The sequence below is a fragment of the Mastigoproctus giganteus genome, chromosome 9 (genome assembly GCF_048544385.1).
Source record: "Mastigoproctus giganteus isolate SK-2022 chromosome 9, ASM4854438v1, whole genome shotgun sequence".
Classification (NCBI taxonomy): Eukaryota; Metazoa; Arthropoda; class Arachnida; order Uropygi; family Thelyphonidae; genus Mastigoproctus; species Mastigoproctus giganteus.
The window spans coordinates 184,665,250-184,688,506 of NC_143583.1; the positions used below are offsets into that span (position 1 = coordinate 184,665,250).

Consider the following 23,257-nt stretch of genomic DNA (forward strand, 5'->3'; position numbering starts at 1 on the left):
AAATTTCACATGTTAGTGATTGACTATGTAGAAAACCTATATTAAAAATGGCATCTTTCTACTGATGTTTTATCTAGGTCAGGGTACGAACCTTTTGATATCCCCTCGTACTATAGGTTCTAACACTTTTCATGTTTGGGGGTTTCATGAAAAAAAAAAATAATAATAATAAATAAATTAAAAAACGCTTGAACATGTCAACTCATCACTGCATTCACTGTTCAACTCCAAACCCAAGAACTAACTTTTCCCCTCCCCCATTCATCCCTTCTACTTCCATTCTTTGGAACAAACTTCATTTGTATGTATTTCCTGAAAATTACAATCATTTGTGTTAAGAATCGCCACAGACAGAGAGAGAGAGAGAGAGAGATAAAATACCTCATTTTAAAACAAAGGCTCTACAAAATCGCTTCTAATAAATTATATTTATGTACTTACATCCATTCCACTTCTTCAACAGCTTTACCAATTTCAGGTAACACGCCCATTTCTGTTTCAAGAAAAATTAGATTTAATATTTTATTAATATTACTCTGGAATGTTATAAAAATAGTACCAATATAAATGTGTATGGAATTATTTTTATGTTGTTGCACACATTCACTTTAGTGGATGAAGTATTATTTTTTAATATGATTATTGTTGGAAGTAATTTCTATCCAATAAGAAGTGGGATTCTTGACCTGGCATCTGTATGCCAGTTACCAGCAATAATTGATTCCTTATATTGTAATTGATTGGACAGTCAAATAACATGTCACATCCTCGTGGGCAACATAGAGGCAGCAATTGAATACAGAGAGATTGAATCTAGTTTTGTAACCCATCCCCAGTGAGAAGAAAGTTGGTATATAAAGTGTATGTGAACTATTTGGGGGTTGTTTTCTTGAGAGTTAAGATGTGGAATAAAATATCTTGTTGCTAAACCTTTTATACTGTTGAACCACCTTGGTTGTCATCCGCCCATTAATTTGTAAACATCTGGCCTTCTTGAAGCAGTAGAAGGATTAATGATAATACCATCAAACTGAACAGATTAATGTTTCTCATACAAACATTAATTTAGACCTCTATATATTAGAAAGAGATTTAATGGAATACTACCAGTCAAAACTTGTAATGCTAAAGTGGACACAGTCAGGGTTTGGCTATGTAAGAAGAAAACACCTCTAAAGAGAAGCAAGTTTGTTTTGGACTATTATAAGCTTGGCCAGATGATACCAAACAGCAGCAGCAGCATATGTTACTATGAAAAGGAAAACAGAGTTGTACATTATATGGGTTAATCTCTATTTCTATCAAGTTATCCTCATAAGCTTGGAAATATAGAATTTAATTTTTGTGAGCATAATTACATGAGAGTGAATGTCAGTCTATCGTCTCTCATCAGTCTAGGCATTTGGTAGCATTAACACAGGTGATAGAACAGTTAATGATCTTGACTAGAAAATGATTTGAAGCAAGGATACTATTGGGGACTATTGGCTTTGTTTTCCTCACTGAGATTGTAAGCTTATTAACATATTACCAGGTAAGGAGATGCTCTAATATGAGTTAGCATTAACTTCTAATTGGGACCTGCAGTTTACAAAATATAGCAAAGTCAGATTATCAGTATAAGCAATAGACTTGCAATTATCAAATTCTCTGACATGACAAAAACCCAAGTAGACTTTGTGAACAACCATGATGAACTTGGCAGGAAATGGATTGAAATAAACAAATCTGCTACTGAAATAGCCTCTAACAATACCGTATAACTATAAAGAAATGAACAGTTAGTATCGAGATGAACTTCGAAGACACTCACCTACTAAAGAGAGTCTAAAGCACAATCAATATGGTAAAAATGTATTTTTAAGATCTATTAAGATCTCTATTCCAAGTCCTGGAAACAATACTTTTTTTTTTGTGTGATTAACAGAAGTGAAAAGGAACAACAATTTTCTTCTTAGCAATTAAGATTATGAATTAATAATTATGAATGTACTAGTTGTGATCATTAATGTAGTAATTAATGACTAATTCATAATTAGTAAGATTAAGAATCCCTTAATAAATCTATATTTTCATATTCTTTAAACAGCCACTCTGTTTAATTACAACTGCCTAATATTTATTACTCTTTTCCCATGCTTTTCACTCCCCCCTCTCTCATCCTCCCCCCACAAGCAAGACCACATTCATACAAGTCTTACATATGACAGCCCTGTATGTGCCCATGGGGGCACATACAGGACTGTCATGCCTTAGAAAAGCATTGCCAGTCCACACCCTACAGATAACACATTTAATTTTAATAACTATCATCCCATATTATTTTAATAACCTCCATGTCAATTATTACCATTTATTTTTATCATTTTTAGCGTGGTTAGATATCATATTATATCTGCTTCCCACAATAATACACCAAGCTTTAAATTACAATCAACACCAGCCCATGCTCAGGAATGCAAAGCATGAGACTTTGCCTACAGCAAGGTTAACCATCATGCCACGGATAAAACCTGGTACATCTGCGCAACAAACTGTACCCCACACACATAAAACTAAACTTTGGCGGGAAATTGAACATTTTCAGACTGACCACCACAGGACATGGAGGTGAGATACTATGATATTTCAATATTACATACCCGTAAGGCTTTGAATCTCCTAACACATTTGCTGTAATATACGAAAACCACCCTGTTTACTTAAAATTTAGTACTTACATAAAATTAAGTACATATATTCATTAAGATTACTCTTATAATTCCAAATTATTCACCAAGTAATTAACCTGCAAAACTGGTATAGAGATTACAGAAATGGGTATGTATAATACATTCCTCCAGTATGGCTATATGTCTGCTCAAAGCCCCTGAGTAGTAGCAGAGGTATGACCATGAGGAAGAATGTTAATTTTCATTTACTCTTTCATTAATTTTCACTAACATTTGCCAATTTCTCCAGCTTTCTTTAAAATTTCATTAATTTAGTTGTTTTTATATGTATCTTATATTTTTATATGTAAGGCTATCCATACCAGGGCTAGTTTTAAATATAACTAGCATTATTGGTTGGGGGGGTCACTACAAACCTGACACTCCCAAGTAGTACCACAATTTAAAAATAATAATGTATAAATAAATTTATGTGTGTGTGTGTGTGTGTGTGTGTGTGTACAAACATGCCTAAAAAGACATCACGTTTCATGAAATAGTCCAAAGGCACAAACCTGCTTGTTGAGATCCACAAGAAGATGAACAAAGAGCATTCTATTTCAAGCACATTAGAAAATAGTAGTAATTCATGATTTATAACAAAAATAAATGATAAAAACCAATGACTTTTCTGCATGAATCATGAGCATTTCATTTCTCCTCCATATTGTATGTATCCTAGAGGTCTGTGCAGGCCCAGATCTGGCCCTCGGTCTTTGGCCCAACCTAACCCTCAGGCCGGGTTGGGTAACATGAATGATGTTCGGGCTCGGTTCCGGTACAAATAATTGTAATGAATTGTTATTTCAAAAATTTCTGGCTATTTCTTACATTTAAAAAAAAAAAAATTTTTTATGTATTTAAATTTTTAAAGGTTTTTTAGAAAAAACGTGTATTAATAATTTGTCTGTTGGCACTTTTAATTGACCAATAAGGTGCACTTCGCCGTCTCCAAAATTCACCGAAATTAGTTGTTTTTTTGTGAAATAACCCATCAGTACTGCAAGCTCTGAAAAACATTTTAGTGCGAACAGATTAGCAGTGCAAGAGCATTGAACCAATTTAAGTAGCAACAGTGTTGACTATTTTATTCCTGCACAACAATTTGCAATAAAAAGCATGTGAAGAGTAAATGGCTGGAAGAAGTGGATATTTGTTTTGGAATTATTAAATACGGTAAATTATTTATTACATTTTCTTTTTTTTGTAATTAATACTGATAATTATTTTGGATAATTATTATTGTTATATAATTATTAATACTCAATTTTGAATCTGAAAGTTTATTTTTTCATTATTATGAAACTTTAGAAATGCTAGAGATTTTATTTATATAAAAATTTTCAGTCAGGCTAGGATAAAAATCGTTTAAGTGGGCCGGGTATGGGTAATGAATTCGAAAAACAAATTCGGGCCGAGTAAAAATAGAAAATGTAGTCCTGTGCAGACCTCTAATGTATCCTACATATTGCCCATATTTATTCCCCCAATGAGCACATAACAACACACAATATCTAGTGCTTTGGTAACAATATACGACGTACGGATGCCCTGGATATATATGAAAAATTTGGATTTCTGTTGGCTGATTTTAATGAAATTTGTTTCATTAAAATCTGAAATTATTCAGATATAAAATTTCATGAAAATAAAATTGATGTAATTGCTCAACTCCCTCCACTGAGAGTTGAGTAATTATGTGCAGACAGACAGACAGAGATAAAGAAATGTTAATTGCCAGATTTCTATTGGCCCAATTTTAATGAAATCTGGGATAGTATGAAGTCTCTCTAAAGGAACCAAATATAAGATTTCATCAAAATCCATCCACTGGGAATGGAGTTATATGCATGGGCAGACAAAGAAATAATAATTTTTGGGATTTCTACTGCTCCAGTGCAGTAGCACACACTCCTTGGGTAGACAGGGGTTCAAGCCCCTGACTGCTAAATACAGTCAATCTGCCAACCCGCACTGGACCAGCGTGGAAGATTATAGTTGAAGAGGCATGAATTGTCGAGGAGGTTTCCATCCTGCAGTGAGTTGATAATGGCCGCAGTTAAACTTTTTTTTTTTTTTTTCTTACTCCAATTTTAAATGGCTTGACAAATTTTTATAAAATAGCATAATATAAAATTTTATGAAAATTCACCCATTAGGAGTTGAATTATTACATACATAGGAAGGGAGGGAGAAAGACAGGTGACATTTGTCATTTGAAATAACCTTTATCTTAGTTGCCTCTTGGGCTTTTGCCCATATGCAACTAATGCTCAGCTGTGACTGCAACAAAAATCTTACATAGTTAGTATGTTACTCAACATATTAAATGATACCACCCAACTAGGTCAATAATTTCAAAATGACATACAGATAGTAGAATGACCATTTGGCCCTGCGGCAGGGACTTTATCTCTGCCGCCACCACAAATTACCGTCCCCACCATGAGAAGGTAGGTTCTCCTATCTGGTGAAACCAATGTCCAGCATCATTGATGCAGGATGTGACCAGAAACCTGTCGATCAACTTAATCTAACAGTTCCACCTTGTGGACCGCTGGAGAGCAAGCATCACTCACTCCAGCCCCACTCAGAGGCCCAACCCAAGCCAGTGGGAAGAGGAAGACTCACTCCTCAATATCAAATTAATCAGTAAACACAAACTGTGTTGCTGAAACATATAATTTCTTAACAACATCAATTTTGCCCAATCTATTTCAAAATAACATTAGTCAACATAACAGTATGTGATTTATGCATATAGGCTGTGCCTAAAGAATGGTGTTTTTTTTTTTTAGAATGGAATGCAGGAAGTTGCCTTTTAGCCAGTGAGTTGTTTATTACTAGAATAAGTTACCTTTATAGGTAGCTGAGGTGACAATTTGGGTAAATTAAAAGGTCAGCTAAATAATTACCTACATGAGGAGAGAAACACAAGTTTATTTTATTTTTAATATTTAATTTTTTTATTATTATTTATTTTGGCTGATGTAGCAGAAGCCTGTGGAGTCTGTATAGCTAACACTAATGTACAGAATGGAAGATTACCCAGCAGTGGCTGCACAGGACCTGACTAGTTCCACTCCAAAATACTGATCTTCTTAAATATAGGCACAGTTACTGTTTACTGATAAGTATAAGTGGAAAGCAGCACCTATTATCAGGTGAAAACTTTTTTGTTACAATCCCCATATTTCCTGAATGCCATTCAATTTTGAAATTTTGCATCCTTAATAGTTTTATGAACTTGAAAGTGTAACAGTCTTCTTCCTGAACCAACCACAATTCATGAGCACCCCCCCCACCCCAGGTCTTTAACTCATTCTCTCACTGGCTTCTCTCATACACCACACCTAACAGTTTATACTATTTCATCACACAATATTATCTTTAGTCTTCCTCACTCCCATTTACTGTGGAAAGGCATAATCAATTCTGTTACTCTGCTTGCACATTTCATATGATTACTTCTGGCAATACTGCCAGCCCAGCTCCATTTTGAGATCTTAATATATTGAACATTAAGAACTCAAAATGTTCTTGCACTAATCCATTTGTTCATCTTCCTGTCTGTCAGTATCACTCCAAACATACTCCTTTCTATTCGTCTTTGTGCAACTCTTAACCTAAGTACCATACCTTCTATCAGGTTTCATTGCCATATGTTATTACTAGAAGTGTTAGTAAAATGCTTCTCTTTAGGCAAATTGGATCATGGTGAAAGAGGCAAAGCATGTAAGGAATGTATACTCCCAGTAAGGCCACTGAAGGCATGACAGTTATTTTGCTCTGCTTATGGTACAAACAATTATCTCCTTTCAATTTAAATCTCTCACACACACACACACAACCTTGTTTAAACATACAATAATGAAGTACATGCTATATACTAATAAAATCTAATGCTCAAATTATAAAATATTGTTAGATAGATGGTTAATTGCTGAAACCTCAAACCTCTAACAAATTAAATATAGGAAAGTGAGGTGGGGGGGGGGAAGATCATAATATAAACTGAGGATTTAGAATGTCTCTGAACTTTTTTTTTAATACAAAAATGGCTCTGAAATGGAAGTTCCAAACTTGTATATATAATAGTCAAGATGTGGCCTTAGCCAAGGTTTTATACAACAGAATTATTGTCTCTTTGTTCCTATTAGCAAAATCCTGTATATCATAGATAAAACACCACATACTGCTTTATAGCAACTTATCTACACTACTGAGAGAACATGATGGATTGCACAATTGCTGAAAAGTCTTTTTTCATTGTTTACTGCTTCCCATGTATTGTGAAAATCTGGGATCACTAAATGTAGAATCATACATTTAGAATGATTCTACATTTGGGATCAACCATTTGGGTTCTCAGCTGGATATTATCATTCTTCTCTTGCTTGGTGATTCCCTTCTACTTTTGACACACACACACATTCTCTCAATGCGGAAGATCCAGGACTTGAGGTAAGTGAAATAGGTTTACAGGGATGGAATACACTTAAACAGAACGGGTACAAGAATATTTGTTGATGCTACTGAGACAGCGTTAGGTGGGTGGGAAAACTGCTAGTTTGGGGGGGGGGATACACAGACTAAAAGGCTAACAGTTGCCGCTGGCAGAGGTGAAAGTGAATGTGACTGATGTGAGAGAGCTTTTAGACTAGCATTTTGAGGAATGCTAGTCTAAAACAACAGATGAAATAATTGAAACAGAGACCCATCTAAATTCTGAAGTAACAGAAGAACCTGATATTCCAGTCTCCCAGAACATTTACAAAGCAGAAAATGGCTTCTTATTTTATGTTACATATCGTATATGATAAACCATAACACATACATACATAATAAAACATACTGTATAGACCATTTGATGTTTAGTACATGGTTTTAATGCTTAAAAATGGCTGCTAATGTATACAATACATATCGTAAAAGCTCAGGAATGCAAGATACACATAACGAACATCTTGGAACAGAACTTGTTTGTGAACCGAGAGTTGCCTGTACAGTAAAATCCCACAATAACACTCCTGCTTATAGCATTGTGTTTAGTACATTTTTGGTCCTCTGATCAATTCTATAAAGTGGGGGAGTCTTGCTTACTGTGCTCTTCAGGGCTTTGAAAGTTGTGAAGAGAACAGTAAGTCCGTTGAAAACCCTATAATGAAAGTTTACTATTTTTTAAAAGATATATATTGGTTATCTTTTCTCTAATTCTTTTAATTGAAAGATTTATCCAATCAACAAGATAATAAATAAAATATATTTGTAAAATTGGGGTTTTGTCCAGCAAAATAGGCAAATTGAATATATGAAATTTATGGATATAATACACGTGAGCAGATAAGACAGTTTTGGGTGGCCCTAATATGACAGTTTTAACATGGTGACACGCTATAATTGGTTGATTGCGGGTTAACTTCAGAATATGGCGTTGCATCCCAGGGATCTTCACAAGGTATGAAGAGCTAGCCTAGCTCGTTCTATGCAACTGCTTTCCTTATATGACTGAACTATCTCAATTTAAAACCAGCAGTAAAGTGAAGGATAAAATTGGGAAACAAAATTACACATAGAAATAGGAATGGAGTTCTACGGTACATTGAGTACACTTATCGCTGTGTGCTGAAGGTGGAGTTGGCTTTCTGGTCCATAAAGATTTTAAAAACATTTTGGAATTCAAAAGTACATCACAAAGGGTGTCAAGACTAATACTCAAGATTTCTAAGAGGTACAAGCTAAAGGTTATGATTTATGCACCAACATCGAGCCATGATGATCAAGAGGTTGAAGAAATGTACACCGAAATTGAGTCTTCTAGATGAGCAGAAAACCCACTACACTATTATTATGGGGGACTTCAATGCTAAGGTTGGAAAAAGGCAAAACAGCGCAGAAAGAGGAACTATAGGAAATTTTGGAATTTGTGAAAGAAATAAAAGAGGTGAAAGACTTGTGGAATTTGCAGGATCTCAAGGACTGTCAGTAATGAACACTTTTTTCAAGAAAAGGGTGAACAGAAAGTGGACATGGAAGAGTCCAAATGGATTAACAACTAATGAAATCGACTTCATCCTCACTAACAGAAGATATATTGTGAATGATGTTACCGTCTTGAATAAGGTAAATGTTGGAAACGATCACAGAATGGTAAGATGTACACTTGATATAGATGTAGGAAAGGAAAGAAAAAAACTGACTCGAGTAAATAATACAAAGGTCTTTGAGATAACAGAGGAGGAGAAAAAGCAGTATGTACTGGAACTTAAGAACAAGTTTGAGCTTCTGCAGACTGCTCAGGACCAAGATATCGACGAGGAATATTACAAATTTCTGAAAGTGATAAAGCCCAAGAAACCTATAGGGAAAAAGAAATCCAAAGAAGAAAAAATTAGTCAAGAAACACTTGTCATGATGAACCGAAGACGACAAATGAAGAGCAAGAAAAACACTGACAGGGAGAAAATTGAGTATACTGAGTTATGCAAAGCCATTAGAAAGAGACTCAGAGAGGACATAAGAAGATTGAACACAAGAAAAGTAGAACAAGCATTATGGGAAAACAAAGGATTTAAATCAGCAGCCATGAGCAGTAATACAGAAAGACAAATGATACTGAAACTGAAGAATAGTGATGGCGTACTTATAAACAGCAGAGAAGGCATAATTCAAATAGCCGAAGACTACTATAGAGAATTATACAAGGAGCGAGGAAATGATGCCAGCAGTGGGGAAGATGAATTGCAAAGTAGCAACACATACGACATACCCGATATTCCTCCTGATGAGGTAGAACATGCATTGAAGAAAATGAAGAATCAGAAAGCCCCGGGGGAAGATGAAGTTACTGTAGAGTTGTTAAAATTGGGAGGAAGAGACATAACACAAAAACTGGCAAGGCTCTAGAAAAGTGCATTAGAAAAGGTGTGACGCCTAAGCAGTGGAATAATGCAATCATAGTTTTGCTGCATAAGAAAGGAGATAAATCAGAAATTGGAAATTATAGACCAATTAACTTGTTATCCCACATCTACAAGTTGTTCACAAGGGTCATTACTAACAGATTAGAAAGAATACTTGATGAGAATCAACCGAAAGAGCAAGCTGGCTTTAGGACAGGATTCTCAACTATGGATCACCTTCACGTAATATCACAGCTAATGGAGAAAGCAAATGAATATAAAACACCATTATGCCTGGCATTTGTGGATTATGAAAAGGCATTTGACTCCATACAGCATAAGGCAATGTTTCGGGCACTGGAAAGACAAGGCATAGATACCCCATATATTATGATTTTGAAGAAAATATATGAGAGTGCTACCTCTTTTATTAGACTAGACAAAGACAGTAAGAAATTTAAAATCGAGAAAGGAGTTCGACAAGGAGACACAATATCTCCGAAGCTGTTTACTGCTGCCCTCGAGGAAGTTTTCAGAAGATTAGACTGGTCGCAGAAAGGAGTCAATGTGAACGGAGAGTACCTAAACCATTTACGATTTGCAGATGACATTGTGGTCATAAGCCACGATCCCAAAGAATTAGAGGAAAATCTTAACCAGTTATGCACAGCTAGTAAGGATTTTGGACTAAAGATGAATATGGCTAAAACAAAAGTAATGTTGAACAAGTATGCCACGGAAAGGGAAATAATGATTGAAGGAGCAGTAATTGAAAAGGTGGAGTCATATACTTATCTGGGACAAGTTATTAGCTGTAATAATGATAAATGGCTGGAAGTCAAGAGAAGAATAAATTTTGGATGGATAGCATTCAGGAAATATAGTCACATACTGAAGAGCAATATCCCAGTTTGTCTGAAACGTAAAATAATGAACCAATGTATACTCCCCACCACGACTTATGGAAGTGAAACTTGGGCACTCACCAAAAGAATGGAAGAGAAGCTGAGAACTACACAGCGAAGAATGGAACGAATTATATTGGGAATCAGACTGTTAGATAAGAAGAGAAACACATGGAGTAGGCAGCAAACTCAAGTAAAGGACATTCTTATCAAAACTAAAGAACTAAAATGGTCTTGGGTAGGACACATAGCTCGAAGACATGATGACAGATGGACTAAGAAAATAACAGAATGGTACCCAAGAGGAGCTAGAAGAAAACCTGGAAGACAAAGGCTGAGATGGATAGATGAAATTCATGAGTTTTCGGGTAGTAAATGGATGGCCAGTGCTCAAAACAGAAGGAACTGGAAAGTTGCTGGAGAGGCCTTCATCCTGCAATGGATTGAAAATGGCTGATGATGATGATCGCTGTGTGTACCTTAGGAAGCAGGGTATTTTTTCAGACCAACCAGGGCCGACACTATGAATTCCCAAACTAGGAATGCACCTGCCACAGGCGCCTCCTAAAATAGTCGTTGCTGGATGCGCTACTGCATATATATGCGTGTTAAGATACGATATGAATTAAGCGCCGTTACAAATTTTGCATCAGGCGCCAACCCTGAGACCAACAGAAGAATTTTGAGCACCTTATGGTCCTGAAAATATGGTTATGTTATATATAGTTATACTGAGCGATCAATATATCGTTAATATCAATATATGATTTGTTAAAAATCATGAGCAGCGCATCGTACTGTATTTATTTTTTCACCACTTCTATCAGCGAAGCAATTTGCCAAACAGAATAACCAGAAGAGTTATAAGAAACATAAGTCGACAAAACAGAAGGTTACCAAAATGAAAAATAAAAAACTGCAAGGTTACCTTCGAAAGCTGTCATTGTTACTTAAAAAATCGAATATTACTTTGAATATACACAAATATTTTACTACAAAATACCAAAACAGGTACACAATCCAATATATAAGACTCCAACACCACCACGTGGCCAGCAGATAGTTTATTTTATTTAAAAAGAGAGAGAGAGAGAGAGAGAGAGAGAGAGAGAAAGATGCGGACAAAAAAAACTGCATAATTAAATCTAATAAAAAGACTCCAACTGATAAACCTAATTGCCATAAATATTTTCCCAAAGGGTAAAATGCGTAATTAATGGAAATATGAGAAATCATGCAAATTGCAATCATGACAACCAAACGTACATTTTATTGCATTTACGTGCACAAACTGAAATGACAAGTTAAGTATTGTAATTATGTATTGTAAATCAGCAAAATAAGTCCTCAATATTTTGTTGTTCTTCTTCGAGCTGCAATTACAACCTTGCAACGATCTGGCACAGAGATAATCAACTTCTGGATATACGATTGCCCAATTTCGTGGTACCACACCCTTACAATGCTCTCTTGCAGCTGAATCTTATTTGTTAGCTTCTTCGGAGCAATTTTAGACGACATTATGTACCAGCAATTTTAAATAGGGTTCAAATCTCGACTGTTCCAATCCTGGCCAGTCCAACACTGTAATGTCAGCATTTCTGGGGTATGACTGCACCTTAAGGGAGAAAAACGAGGGAAAACATTGATGTAAGTATGTTTAAGCGCCTTGTGAGACCAGAAGACAAACTCATCATTAAATCTGAATAGCATAAAACTTACCAATTTTGCTGTGTGGTAAGGTGCTGAGTCCCGTTTTAAAATGCAGTTTTGGACGTCTGTGTGGCGATCCCTAATAACTGGTTCCAGGCACACTTCCAAGATAATAGCAGTGTAGGTTTCTGCATTCATCGTTCCTTTAATATAAACTTAATTCGCCCCCCTTTCCTTGTCATCCATCCCAAGACCATCTGACCGGCGGGGAACTTTACAGTCGGTGTTATGCAGTCAGGATGGTATGCCTCCGATTTTTGTTTTCTGACTTATCGCTTCCCATCCGAGCCATGCAGGTTGAATTTCAATTCGTCAGAAAAGATGACGGTGTCCCATTGCTCTTTTGTCCACGAAACATGCGTTTTAGCCCAAGCAAGTCGCTTCTTCCTCATTTGTTGGGTCAATAAAAGCTTCTTCTTGGGCTTATAGCATGCAGACCATTCCTAAAGCCGTCTTTGGACAGTTTGTGCACTTTTTTCAACACCAGAGGACATCTCAAATCTAGTTTTAGATCAGGAGCACTAGAATGGCAATCACGAAGGCATAGCCGTTTCAAATATCGGTCCTCAGAAGGCGTAGTTGCTCTCTTACGGCATGATCCAGTCTTCTCTTTATATCACCGGTTTCACGCTTTAATTTCAGCACCCGCGATACTGTTGACTAGTGGCAGCCTATTTTATCAGCGACAGCACGCGTAGAAATCTCTTTCTGAGACAGAGCAACAGCTATACTTTTTTTCGTTATGTCAACTGAACAAATGGAGCTATGCTTACACCTCCACAAAACAGGATACTAATGAGTGTGTATACCCTTCCAACGCCGTATTTATAGAAACGGCTGATGCAATATCTTGCAATAACTGTCTAATGCAACAGAAGCGTTATCTGGCGCATTGCCCTTGCTTTGCAACAAACAAAATGACTATAATCAAACAATATCTTATATCTTTCACTACAAATGTTACTTTTTTTAAAGTAATACAGTTTTTTTGTCCGCCACTATATTTGTATATATATACATTGAATTATGACCACCTACCTAATGCTTCGTACGCACTGGGTTCGATTGTTGTTCACTACATCATGTGGAACGAATTTACGAACAACTCCCTTTGAAAATTTTCTTTGAGGAATTTTTATGAGCTCAATACAGAGATATCGGGCTATGATGATGATGATGATCATGATGACGATGACGACGATGATGATGATGATAATGATGACGACGATGATGAGGAGGAGGAAGTTTAAATAAACTTTCCTCGAGAAAATAGCATTTTTAAGGAAGGCCAGATTTTCAGCATCACGATTGCATTTTTCATGGTAGCAGAAGGACTCGAACCGGGGATATGCTGCTGGTTTATTAAAAGGGACATGATAAGGATGACTTTGAGCTGAAGCTAACAATCTCAGATACATATTATCGGGCGCCTCCGCAGCCAGGTGGGCAGGAGCTGCAGTGAGTAGCACACGCTTCTTGATTAGACAGGGGTTTGTCCCGTGACTACCAAATACGAAGGATGCGGAAAGGTCAGGGAATGACCTCCGCGTATCCCCGGAGCAATATGGCCTTAGTTGCTAATGCTCCTAAAAACCAAATAACAACATATTATCGTCGGTTAGCACTGTGGTTATATTAACCGTTCTCTGACCTGGGAGCGAGTCCCGTCAATTATGCGAGGAACTTTTATGGGCCACTTTCATATCCTCCTGAGTGAGTCAGTTTCGGGTGAGAATAACAAGATTTTTATCTCCGGTGAATCCGGGTTTTTTTCGTCCAGCAAAACAGGCAAAAAACCGATCACAGCACATATGCAATGTATACACATGATGCACATGAATGGATATTCATGAAGTATTCATGATATAATTCATGAAGTATATTCTCTGAAGTAACTCTAACATTAAAAGTAATATCCTTAGTCTGTAAAATCGCCTGACCTAACTCCTTTTTCAAATATTTCGCTGTGGGAAAAACTGAAACAAGGTGTTTACAGATAATTTCCCGTCAACTTCTTAAGATTGGAAGAACGCAATCCATCGAGAAGTGAATATTCCATTAGAAAATTTGAAGGTAGTTGGGAAAACACATTTCCTCATTTTGATTACTTATTAAAAATTAATGGCGGATACGTTGGGATTTAATAATCAATAAAGATTAGTAAAAATTTTACCACTGCGATATTTTTCTAAATTAAGCACTTTGCGAGCCTGTTTTTGGTCTCTTCTGCGCGGTAGTACAATGATATCGTCACCGCCCTTCTCCTTCTCCAGCATCATGTGGTAGTCAGCCTGCAAAGGTTGACTCCCACATGGTGCTGGAGAAGGTATATCCATAATAACTGAAGTTGGAAAAAGCCTGGAAGAAATAAAAACAAGAATTACAATGGGAAAAAAGTATTTAGTAATAGAAAAGAACTATTGAGAAGAAATTGAAAGGAAGAATTAAGAAAGCAAATGATGAAAACATTTATATGGACGTTATACTACAGTATATGGCTCCGAGACATGGAAACTGGGAAAGAGGAGATTCGAAGCCCAGAAGATTTCGAGATGTGGGTGTGGAAGAGAATGGAAAGGGTGAAATGGGTGGACAGAGTGAGAATAAGATTTTGCGGAAAGTAGAAGAGAGAACGTTTGTAAAGAATTAAGAAGGAAACAAAATAACATCTTTATAGGACATGAATTCAGAAGAGAAACCATGCTGAGGAGAGGTAAATGTGTGGGAAGATAACTGTTGGGAGAAGGAGAATTGGAATGATGGATTGGATGGTAAGAGGAAGTTATGTAGGAATTAAAAGTATAGCACAAGATAGAGAAGCATGGCGTTAATGAAGCCCTCAATCTGCCTGTGGGCAGAGAACTTGAAGAAAAAGATTTTATAACTGCAAAATATAAATATGAAACACAGATCCGGATAAGCAAATTAATGTGCCTGCAATTTGATGTACTGTATTTATTTCAAATGAATTATTTGCCTGTCGTGTTGAACACTGGTAAGCGATGGAATTCGCGCTGATCATCTGATTGTATAAAACCAATCGGATGACCAGCGCGACTTGTGGGTATGTGGGACAGGCGGTTGGATAGGTTTCAAAATTAACACTAAGTTGAAGAATGGTAATCCCTTTGGCTCTTAATTCCTGCTTAGCAGCAGCACTAATTGACTAAATAGCCCCAATAGGTGCGAACAATGCGTTCCCAATAAAGTCTCTCATAATCCGTTCGTTATATGGAAATTTTATTCGCTCTACTGAAACTATTATAAATGTAATTACCCAGGGGAATTAAAAAATATCGCTATATATCAAATTTCTCTATAAATAAGTTCGATAAACAGAGGTCTGACTATTATATGTCAATAATTATTTTGTGGCCGTCCTGAACTGCCACCCGTAAGCGATGCTTACCTCACCTAACCACTTGTGGCAGCCCTGGATGAGAGCTTTGTCAATCAATTCGGCCCTGGACAAATGGTGCAAGGCTAATGAGTATAATTTGTCCCAGCCTGGTCTATGCTTCTTAGCAGTTTGCGCGGGCAGCACAGTAGTATCGTCAACGTCCTCCCCACACCGGGTGGAAAAGGCCCGGGATCGAATCCCGTCGATGACGCGATCAACTTTAATGGGCTTTTTTTCACTTCATGGTTCAATTAGTCGGTCTAGAAACCTGATTTGCGGCTGGACCTTCATTCCGGATTGGACCCTGGCCGATCATACAGTGATACGTTTCCACATCAGCATGCACACACACACACATACACACACACCTAACCGAGCACCCCATATTCCCCCCACTGGGTTTGTCAGGTTCTCGACTAAGGCGGTTCACTGGGCAGCCTTTGCCTCTTCCATACAGAAAGATTTTCCAGACCTACCCTCGCTATCCGATGAGAGTGCGGCTGACCTAACCGACCTGTACCAGAGCTCACTGCAATTAGCTGCATATCGCTCGTCGAAGAAAAAGACCATAAAACCTCAAACTTGTTCCTGGTGGAACATTGAGCTAACTGTATTAAGGAAAGAGGCACACAGAGCGCGTAAGGAGTACGAACGTCACAGAAATTGGCCGCCCCAAGACATTGAACAACTGCATGCCATCTACCTCGCTAAAAAGAACACCTTTATCAAAGCCGTTGCCAATAGGAAAAGATAAACCTGGATGGACTTCGTCAAGGACTCAGGAAATTCTAACCCCATGGGGTATTCCTTTATAAAATCACCATGGGGAACACACGCACCCCAAATGTCTTTGGTTCGGTACAGCTTCGCGAACAGGAAACCATAACCTGCCACGATTCGATCAGTGCCATAATTGATGAACTTTTCCCCACAGACGATCCAATGGAAGACCAACCTGAACATGCAGATATCAGAAGAAGAAATTCACTCTCTAAATAGGCCTACAAGGCTGGGACAATTCATGTTGATGATTAAACTTCACACCAGCCGATAGATAAATAAATTTTCAATACTCTAACTAAAAACACTTTATTTACAATAAAATAAATATAAAATAGATATATATTTACAATAAAATAGATATATATTTACAATAAAATAAATAACACTGATAAAATCTGTTGTATAATTTTCTAATTTTATAATGTTCGGACTTTATTGCGTTTACGTGCTCCCCCAGCCGGTCTTTCAGTCGCCGCCCTGTCTGACCCCCACAGATTGTGGGGTGTGTTATGTGGGTGAGACGGGGCGGCGACTGAAAGACCGGCTGGGAGAGCATGTAAACGCAATAAAGTCCGCAAATAAAGTCTGGGGGAGGTCTGCTGTGGCAGGACATTTCTGGGAGAAATAACACCAAATTTCCTCGGAGGATGCTGTCATCACAGATCATGCACAGGGGTTCTGGCACCGCAAATGGCTTGAGAACTTACGTATTGGGGCAGCTAGCAATACTATTAATAGGGATTGGGGTGTACGTCTACATCCCCTCCTGGAAACTGTCGTTCTTGGACGTGATGAACGGTTTCAGCTAGCACGCTCCCGAGCCATTTCCGGTTCGCAAATGGAAAATTCCAACCGTGGAACCATGTGACCTGGATCTGCTTTTTAAGGATGCGTCGCACAGTAGACATATGCTGCTGAGGAAGGAGGATGCTGCCTCCGAAAGCTACAGCAAATTTTATCGCTTTTAATTTCTAGGTTTTTAGTATATTTTATCAGTGTTATTTATTTTATTGTAAATATATATTTTATATTTATTTTATTAAATAAAGTGTTTTTAGTTACAGGATTGAAAATTTATTTATCTACCTGCTGGTGTGAAGTTTAATCATCAACACAATTCACTCTACACATCAACCTCACCTGAGGAACCTTTTATATCACAAGAACTAGAGACAGCAATGAACAGAATCAACCTGAATAAATGCCCTGGCATTGATCTTATTGAGTATGCATTCATACAAAGGGTGTTCGAACTGAAACCAGAGCACCTACTTCTCCTTTTTTAACCGCTGCCTTAGAGAATCTCTCTTCCTTGAGTCCTGGAAAGTTGCTCTTTTCCGACTCATTCCGAAGCCTAACAAACCAGTAACAGAACCTCGGGCACTTGGCCCCATTGTTCTCTTACCCAAGCTTGGTAAAATTCTGGAACGACTCATAGCGATAAAAATTGTAAGCATATTTCAAGACAAAGGACTTATCTCTCCTTCGCAATATGGATTCACACAAGGTCGCTCCTGTGAGGATACACTCTCAGAAATAATACTCCACCTGGAAACCTCCAAGGCCAAGTACGAACTGACCGTCTTTATAGACTTTGAGGGGGCCTTTGACCGGGTATATTGGGAAAGCACTCTTGAGAGGCTGCGCTCTGCTGATTGCCCACCACAACCCTACTGGTTAATCAGGAACTATTTCACCGACAGAAACATTACAGTTCAGGCAAGACATAGGCAACTAACACGACCAATTTACAGAGGATGCCCACAGGGCTCTGTATTGGACCCCTTAATCTGGAACCTGGTTCTTCAGGTTTTGTTTGTTATTTGGTTTTTAGGAGCATTAGCAACTAAGGCCATATTGCTCCGCGGATATGCGGTGGTCATTCCCTGACCTTTCCGCATCCTCCGTATTTGGTGGTCACGGGCTCGAACCCCGGTTTAATCAAGAAGCGTGTGCTACGCACTGCCGCTCATGCCCACCTGGCTACGAAGGCGCTGGTTCTTCAGGACTAGCTTCGCCAGTACCAAGATCATTGCATTCGCAGACGATCTCCCCATCATCTTCTCAAGCCGCTCTCGGCGAGCCCTTGAGACCACTGCAAACCACGTTCTTGATGACATTGCTGACTGGACTCAAACCATCAAACCGAATCAATCCAACAAAAGCCAATCTTTGGAGTCAAACTAGACCTTCGGTGGCCTCCTCAAGTTAAAATCCAAAGCATGCAGTTACCTCTTTTGTTACCGAAACCCGAGTCCTAGAGGTCATCATTGACCATAGACTTACTTTCCTCCCTCACCTTCAGAATCTCAACATAAAAGTAAGAAACTTCTCAGCCTCAATAGTCAGGTTCTCCAGGAGTGACTGGGGGGGGGGGGGCTCTCCAAGCGGAGAATACTCCTTTACTACATCGCGGTGTTCCTCCCCATAGTCACGTTCGCTGTAAGGGCGTGGTTTCCCGGGCATTTCAGTGTAAAATTAAAGAGAAGCTGAACTCTGTCCAATGGGGACTTCTCCTGACCACCCATCGGATCTGCAGAACAGTCTCCTCAGCGGAAACAAAAGTCATTGCAGGGTTCTTCCACTGGACCTCTTTGTAGTTTATAGGGACTATGCCACAGAATACGGAGGAGGATTCTTGCAGCAATCCTAGGCATCCACCTTAACTTAGACACGGACGTGAAAAGAGAGAAGCTGCCCTGCTATGAGTTAGTTCATATAGGGCAGAAGCGATGGGACATAACCAACAACAGACTAGTCACGAAAAACTTCATATCAGATGTTACCTTTGCAATGGCAAAATCTGTTACGAAATGGTTTACTCTCACGATGGAAACCTCCTATCTAGTCACAGGACATGGGGGCATCAATGAAAAATTGTTTCAATTTAGACTTTCAGAGTTAGAGCTTTGTTTCTGTTGAGCAAAGGAGAACTGGTCCCACATACTCTTCGACTGTGCGATATATAATGAATCCAGAGAAAAGCTGAGGGATAACGTCCTGCAGTGGAACAGCTATTTAAAACAGAAAGTAATCTTGCAGCACTCCAGGCCTTTGCAAAAGACGTTTTTGCTCGAAAGAAGAGGCTTATTCTAGAGGCAAACCCGGTTCTGCCCCAAATCAATCAAGTCTGAAGATAAAATTGGACAATAAAATTCGTTTCACAAAGAAGACCTGGACAATAAGTTTAAAAGTCTGTTTTTGATGTAAGAGTTCTTGATAGCCAGAATTGCTTAAGATATAGATGAGTTGCTAGTGTAAATTTTATATGTTGTTGTGTTTTTTTTAATTAATTTATATATTTTATGTTTTTACAATGTTTTATTTATATTATGAAAGATTTAAGATACTCAGTTGAGAGTTGTTAGGCGGATTTGAACTTATGTTCTGGGTGCCGCCTTTATTTTTAATAAAAATAAAAAATGCTTGTTAACAATGCTTGTCTTCAATTCGCAGCCATTAGCAAAAAAAAAAAAATGTGTTAGGAAAGTCCCTTGATGAATTGAGAAATTGACAGGTTTAAGGAGGGAAGTTTTTTATTTTAGAAAAGTTTATCAAAGTTTTAGGAGAGTGGTTTTCAATCGGGGTGCCGCGGCATTTTAGAATGCCGCAACAACGTTCCAGGGGTGCCACGTAATTTGGGTTTAAGTTACTTAAGCTTATTTTATTTTTTTAAAAATTTATATGTTTATTTCATTATAAAAAGGTGTACAGTATCTTTTTAATTTTGTGGTGATCTTTAATTGATGTTTACTTAGTACCTCTATATAAAGAATAAAATTATTATATACTGCATATATATAATATGTATCATGAAATGTAATTTTTATAATTATATTATTGTAATAACTATCATATAACATATATATTTTTTTAATATTAGATATATACGAGTATTGTGTAGTTTTTTGTGTGTATGTATATATATACACAGGGAGAGAATCGGACCTAACGGGCAGAAAATTGAGTAGTGGTGCCGCAAAATAAAATAAATTACTTAGGGGTGCCGTTATTAAAAAAAGGTTGAAAACCACTGGTTTAGGAAGTGAGCTATAATCGAAGCATTAGTATATAAAGAATTATATAGGATAAAAAGGAAGCTTTATCATAAATGCATTTATGAGTCAAAATTAAAATCATGGAAGGAATTAGTTGTTACTGTTGGTAACACTGAACCTTGGGGTTTGCTGTTTAAGCTGGCACGTAATAAATTTAATATTAACAATGCGTAAAGTACTGTGGTAGTTAATGATATCGAAACCAATGATTGGTATACAACCATCAAGACAATAACTGAGTTTGTTTTTGGATGATGTAGCTTCTATGGATAATTATGAACAAAGCAGATTACGGGAGGTTAACAGGTCTTATTTAGGTCCAGATAATATGGATTTATTTACAGAAAGTGAGCTTTTAGCTGTCTGCGCCAAGATTAATATTAATAAAACGCCGCGAATAGATTTGTTAGAAAAAATAATTGTATTGTGAAGTTTGTTGCGATGTTTCCTAAAATTGTGCTTTGTATGTATAATAAACGTCTGTTGGATGGAGTATTTCAAGAGTACTGGAAGACGGCATTATTAAAATTATTACATAAGCCCGACAAACCATTATCCAATCCTAGAGCATATAGGCCGATTGCACTCTTGGCAAATTGTTTGAGAGACTACTGTTGTTAAGGTTTAATTCTTTATTTAATGAACATAATATACTTTTTGAACATCGATACGGTTTTAATAAAAATCTGTCTGCTGAGGATGCCATACATGATTTTATTACTTTTTTGTCAACAATCTACTGGGAAGTATACACTTAGCTCTCTTCATCGATTTTGAGGGAGCTTTCGACACGGTTTGGTACGAGAATATTCTATGTTCATTAAGGCAGCTTCGATGTCCTAATTTGCTGTACAAAACGATCAGCAGAAGTTATCTTAATGAAAGAAAAATTATGGCAAAAGCAAATTACTCAGTTTTTAACAGGGGCTGCCACCTGCCACAGAGCGGCTTATGCAGACGATTTAGTGCTATGCACAGTTGGAAAATCGAGGCAGGTTCTAGAAGACTGCTTTTCATAAACTCAAAATTTCTGAAAATAAAACGGTCATTATGCTAATGAAGGGGCAGTTGAATTATGACAGACTGCCGCGATTGCTAATTAACAATAAACAGATAACTTTGGTTTCTAGGGTGAAGTATTTAGGTGTACTTTTAGATGACAAATTAGTTTTTTTGCACACTTGGATTACTTAAGGTCCAAGGTAAAAAAGTTTACTGCCTCTATAATTCATATTACTAGATCGGATTGTGGGCTTGGAAAGCGAGTTCTCAGTGTATATTATAAAACAGCTATCTTCTTACCTATTGTTACCTATGATGCAGCTATCTGGTACAAACACATAGAAAATGCTAAGTTTTTAAAAAAAATAATAATTTCCCTTCAAAGAGTTATGTTAGTGACAATATTAAGTTTGTAAAACGCTATTTACCAATGCTATGCAGGTTATTACCGGTCTTTGCCCTTGGATCTGTATGTTGTATTTCGGTCTTTTTATTTTATAAGGAAAGGTAGACAAATATCGTTTATGGGTTTATTTTATGATTTTACTGGAGATATTAAAAAGGAAAAGAGTAATATATTTAAGAGATTACTTGACTTATGGCAAGAACGTTGGAATTCAAATACCACAGGTGAAGCAACTAGACTATTTTTACCTGATGTTTTATTCAATATTGATAATAAACTGAACAAGTGGTTTTATTTATCAATGGAAACCTCCTATTTAATAATGGATCCCTTAACTTCAAACTGTTTAAATTTGGTTTGGCAGATCAGCCATATTGCAGGTGTACTTTGATTGAGTCTTGGGACCATGTGTTGTATGATTGTTCCTTGTATGGGAATATAGACAAAAATTAAAGGAGGTAACTCGAAATTTGGAAATAGGTTGTGAATGTTTTTGTTTATAATCAGTTGTTAATTTCATGGCTTTACAGGGTTTGCCAAATTGGTATTCAAGAAAAGAAGGCGATTGTCTTCATTGACTGTTAATATTCATTGTTTATTTTTATGACTCATTGTCAATAATTGATGTTTAAAGTTTGTTTGATGGCTAAACCGAGTTGTTTTTTTGCTGGCATCAGCTAAGTTTGCTGATGCAGGATTTTATTCCCCTGCTGCGTGGAATATTTTATTTTAGTTATTTTTTTGCTGGTTGATGTGGGATTATATCTATATATTTTTTTAATTTATTATTTATTTATTTTTATTATTTTTTTTGGCTGGCACCCACTACCCTTGCACTACTGCAGGTGGGTGTGAGATTATAGTGCTGGATTGCACTGACAGATTTATTAGACCCAGGCCTGGCTTTATGTGCCTGGCCTGGGTCTAATTAATGTCCCATTAGGTTGCATTTAACCACGTGGTGGCTGTAACAAAACCGACCTATATTTAACTTTCTTTTTGAGAATGTTTTCTGTATTACCTAGCAGTGTCATTGTGTTTTATTGTGGTTTTTGTTTGAGGAATATAAATAATGGGGTCTAAAAATCAATTTTGCCAAGACAAATGTTGTCTTCAGGATCAGGACACATTATAAATATTGCAGGTTTTAAAATCAAACAAGCTGATAAATTCAAATATTTGGAATCAATCTAACGAAGTGATGGATAAATAAGAGAATTGCAGATGCAGAAAGGCTATTGGCATGTTAAATTCTGTTCTATTGAGCAGAAATATCCCAAATAAAACAAAGAAACTTATATTTCAAACGATTGTACAAAGTCTTCTATCGTATGGAGTGGAAATCTGGACGTTGAATAGGCAAGTGGAAAACAAATT

General features: G+C 37.1%; 1 protein-coding gene across 1 annotated transcript in view; it reads right to left on the reverse strand.

Moving 5' to 3' along the window:
- Positions 1–11,551, reverse strand: part of Ddx1 (ATP-dependent RNA helicase Ddx1) — a 339,750-nt gene extending 328,199 nt beyond the window's left edge. The window contains exons 1-2 of the mRNA XM_090381389.1: positions 11,447–11,551; positions 442–493 (exon numbers count right to left, since the gene is read on the reverse strand). Of these exons, the coding sequence (XP_090237515.1) occupies positions 442–493; positions 11,447–11,462 (68 nt within the window). The 5' untranslated portion in view covers positions 11,463–11,551. The remainder of the gene's footprint in view (positions 1–441; positions 494–11,446) is intronic.
- Positions 11,552–23,257: the final 11,706 nt, after the last annotated feature.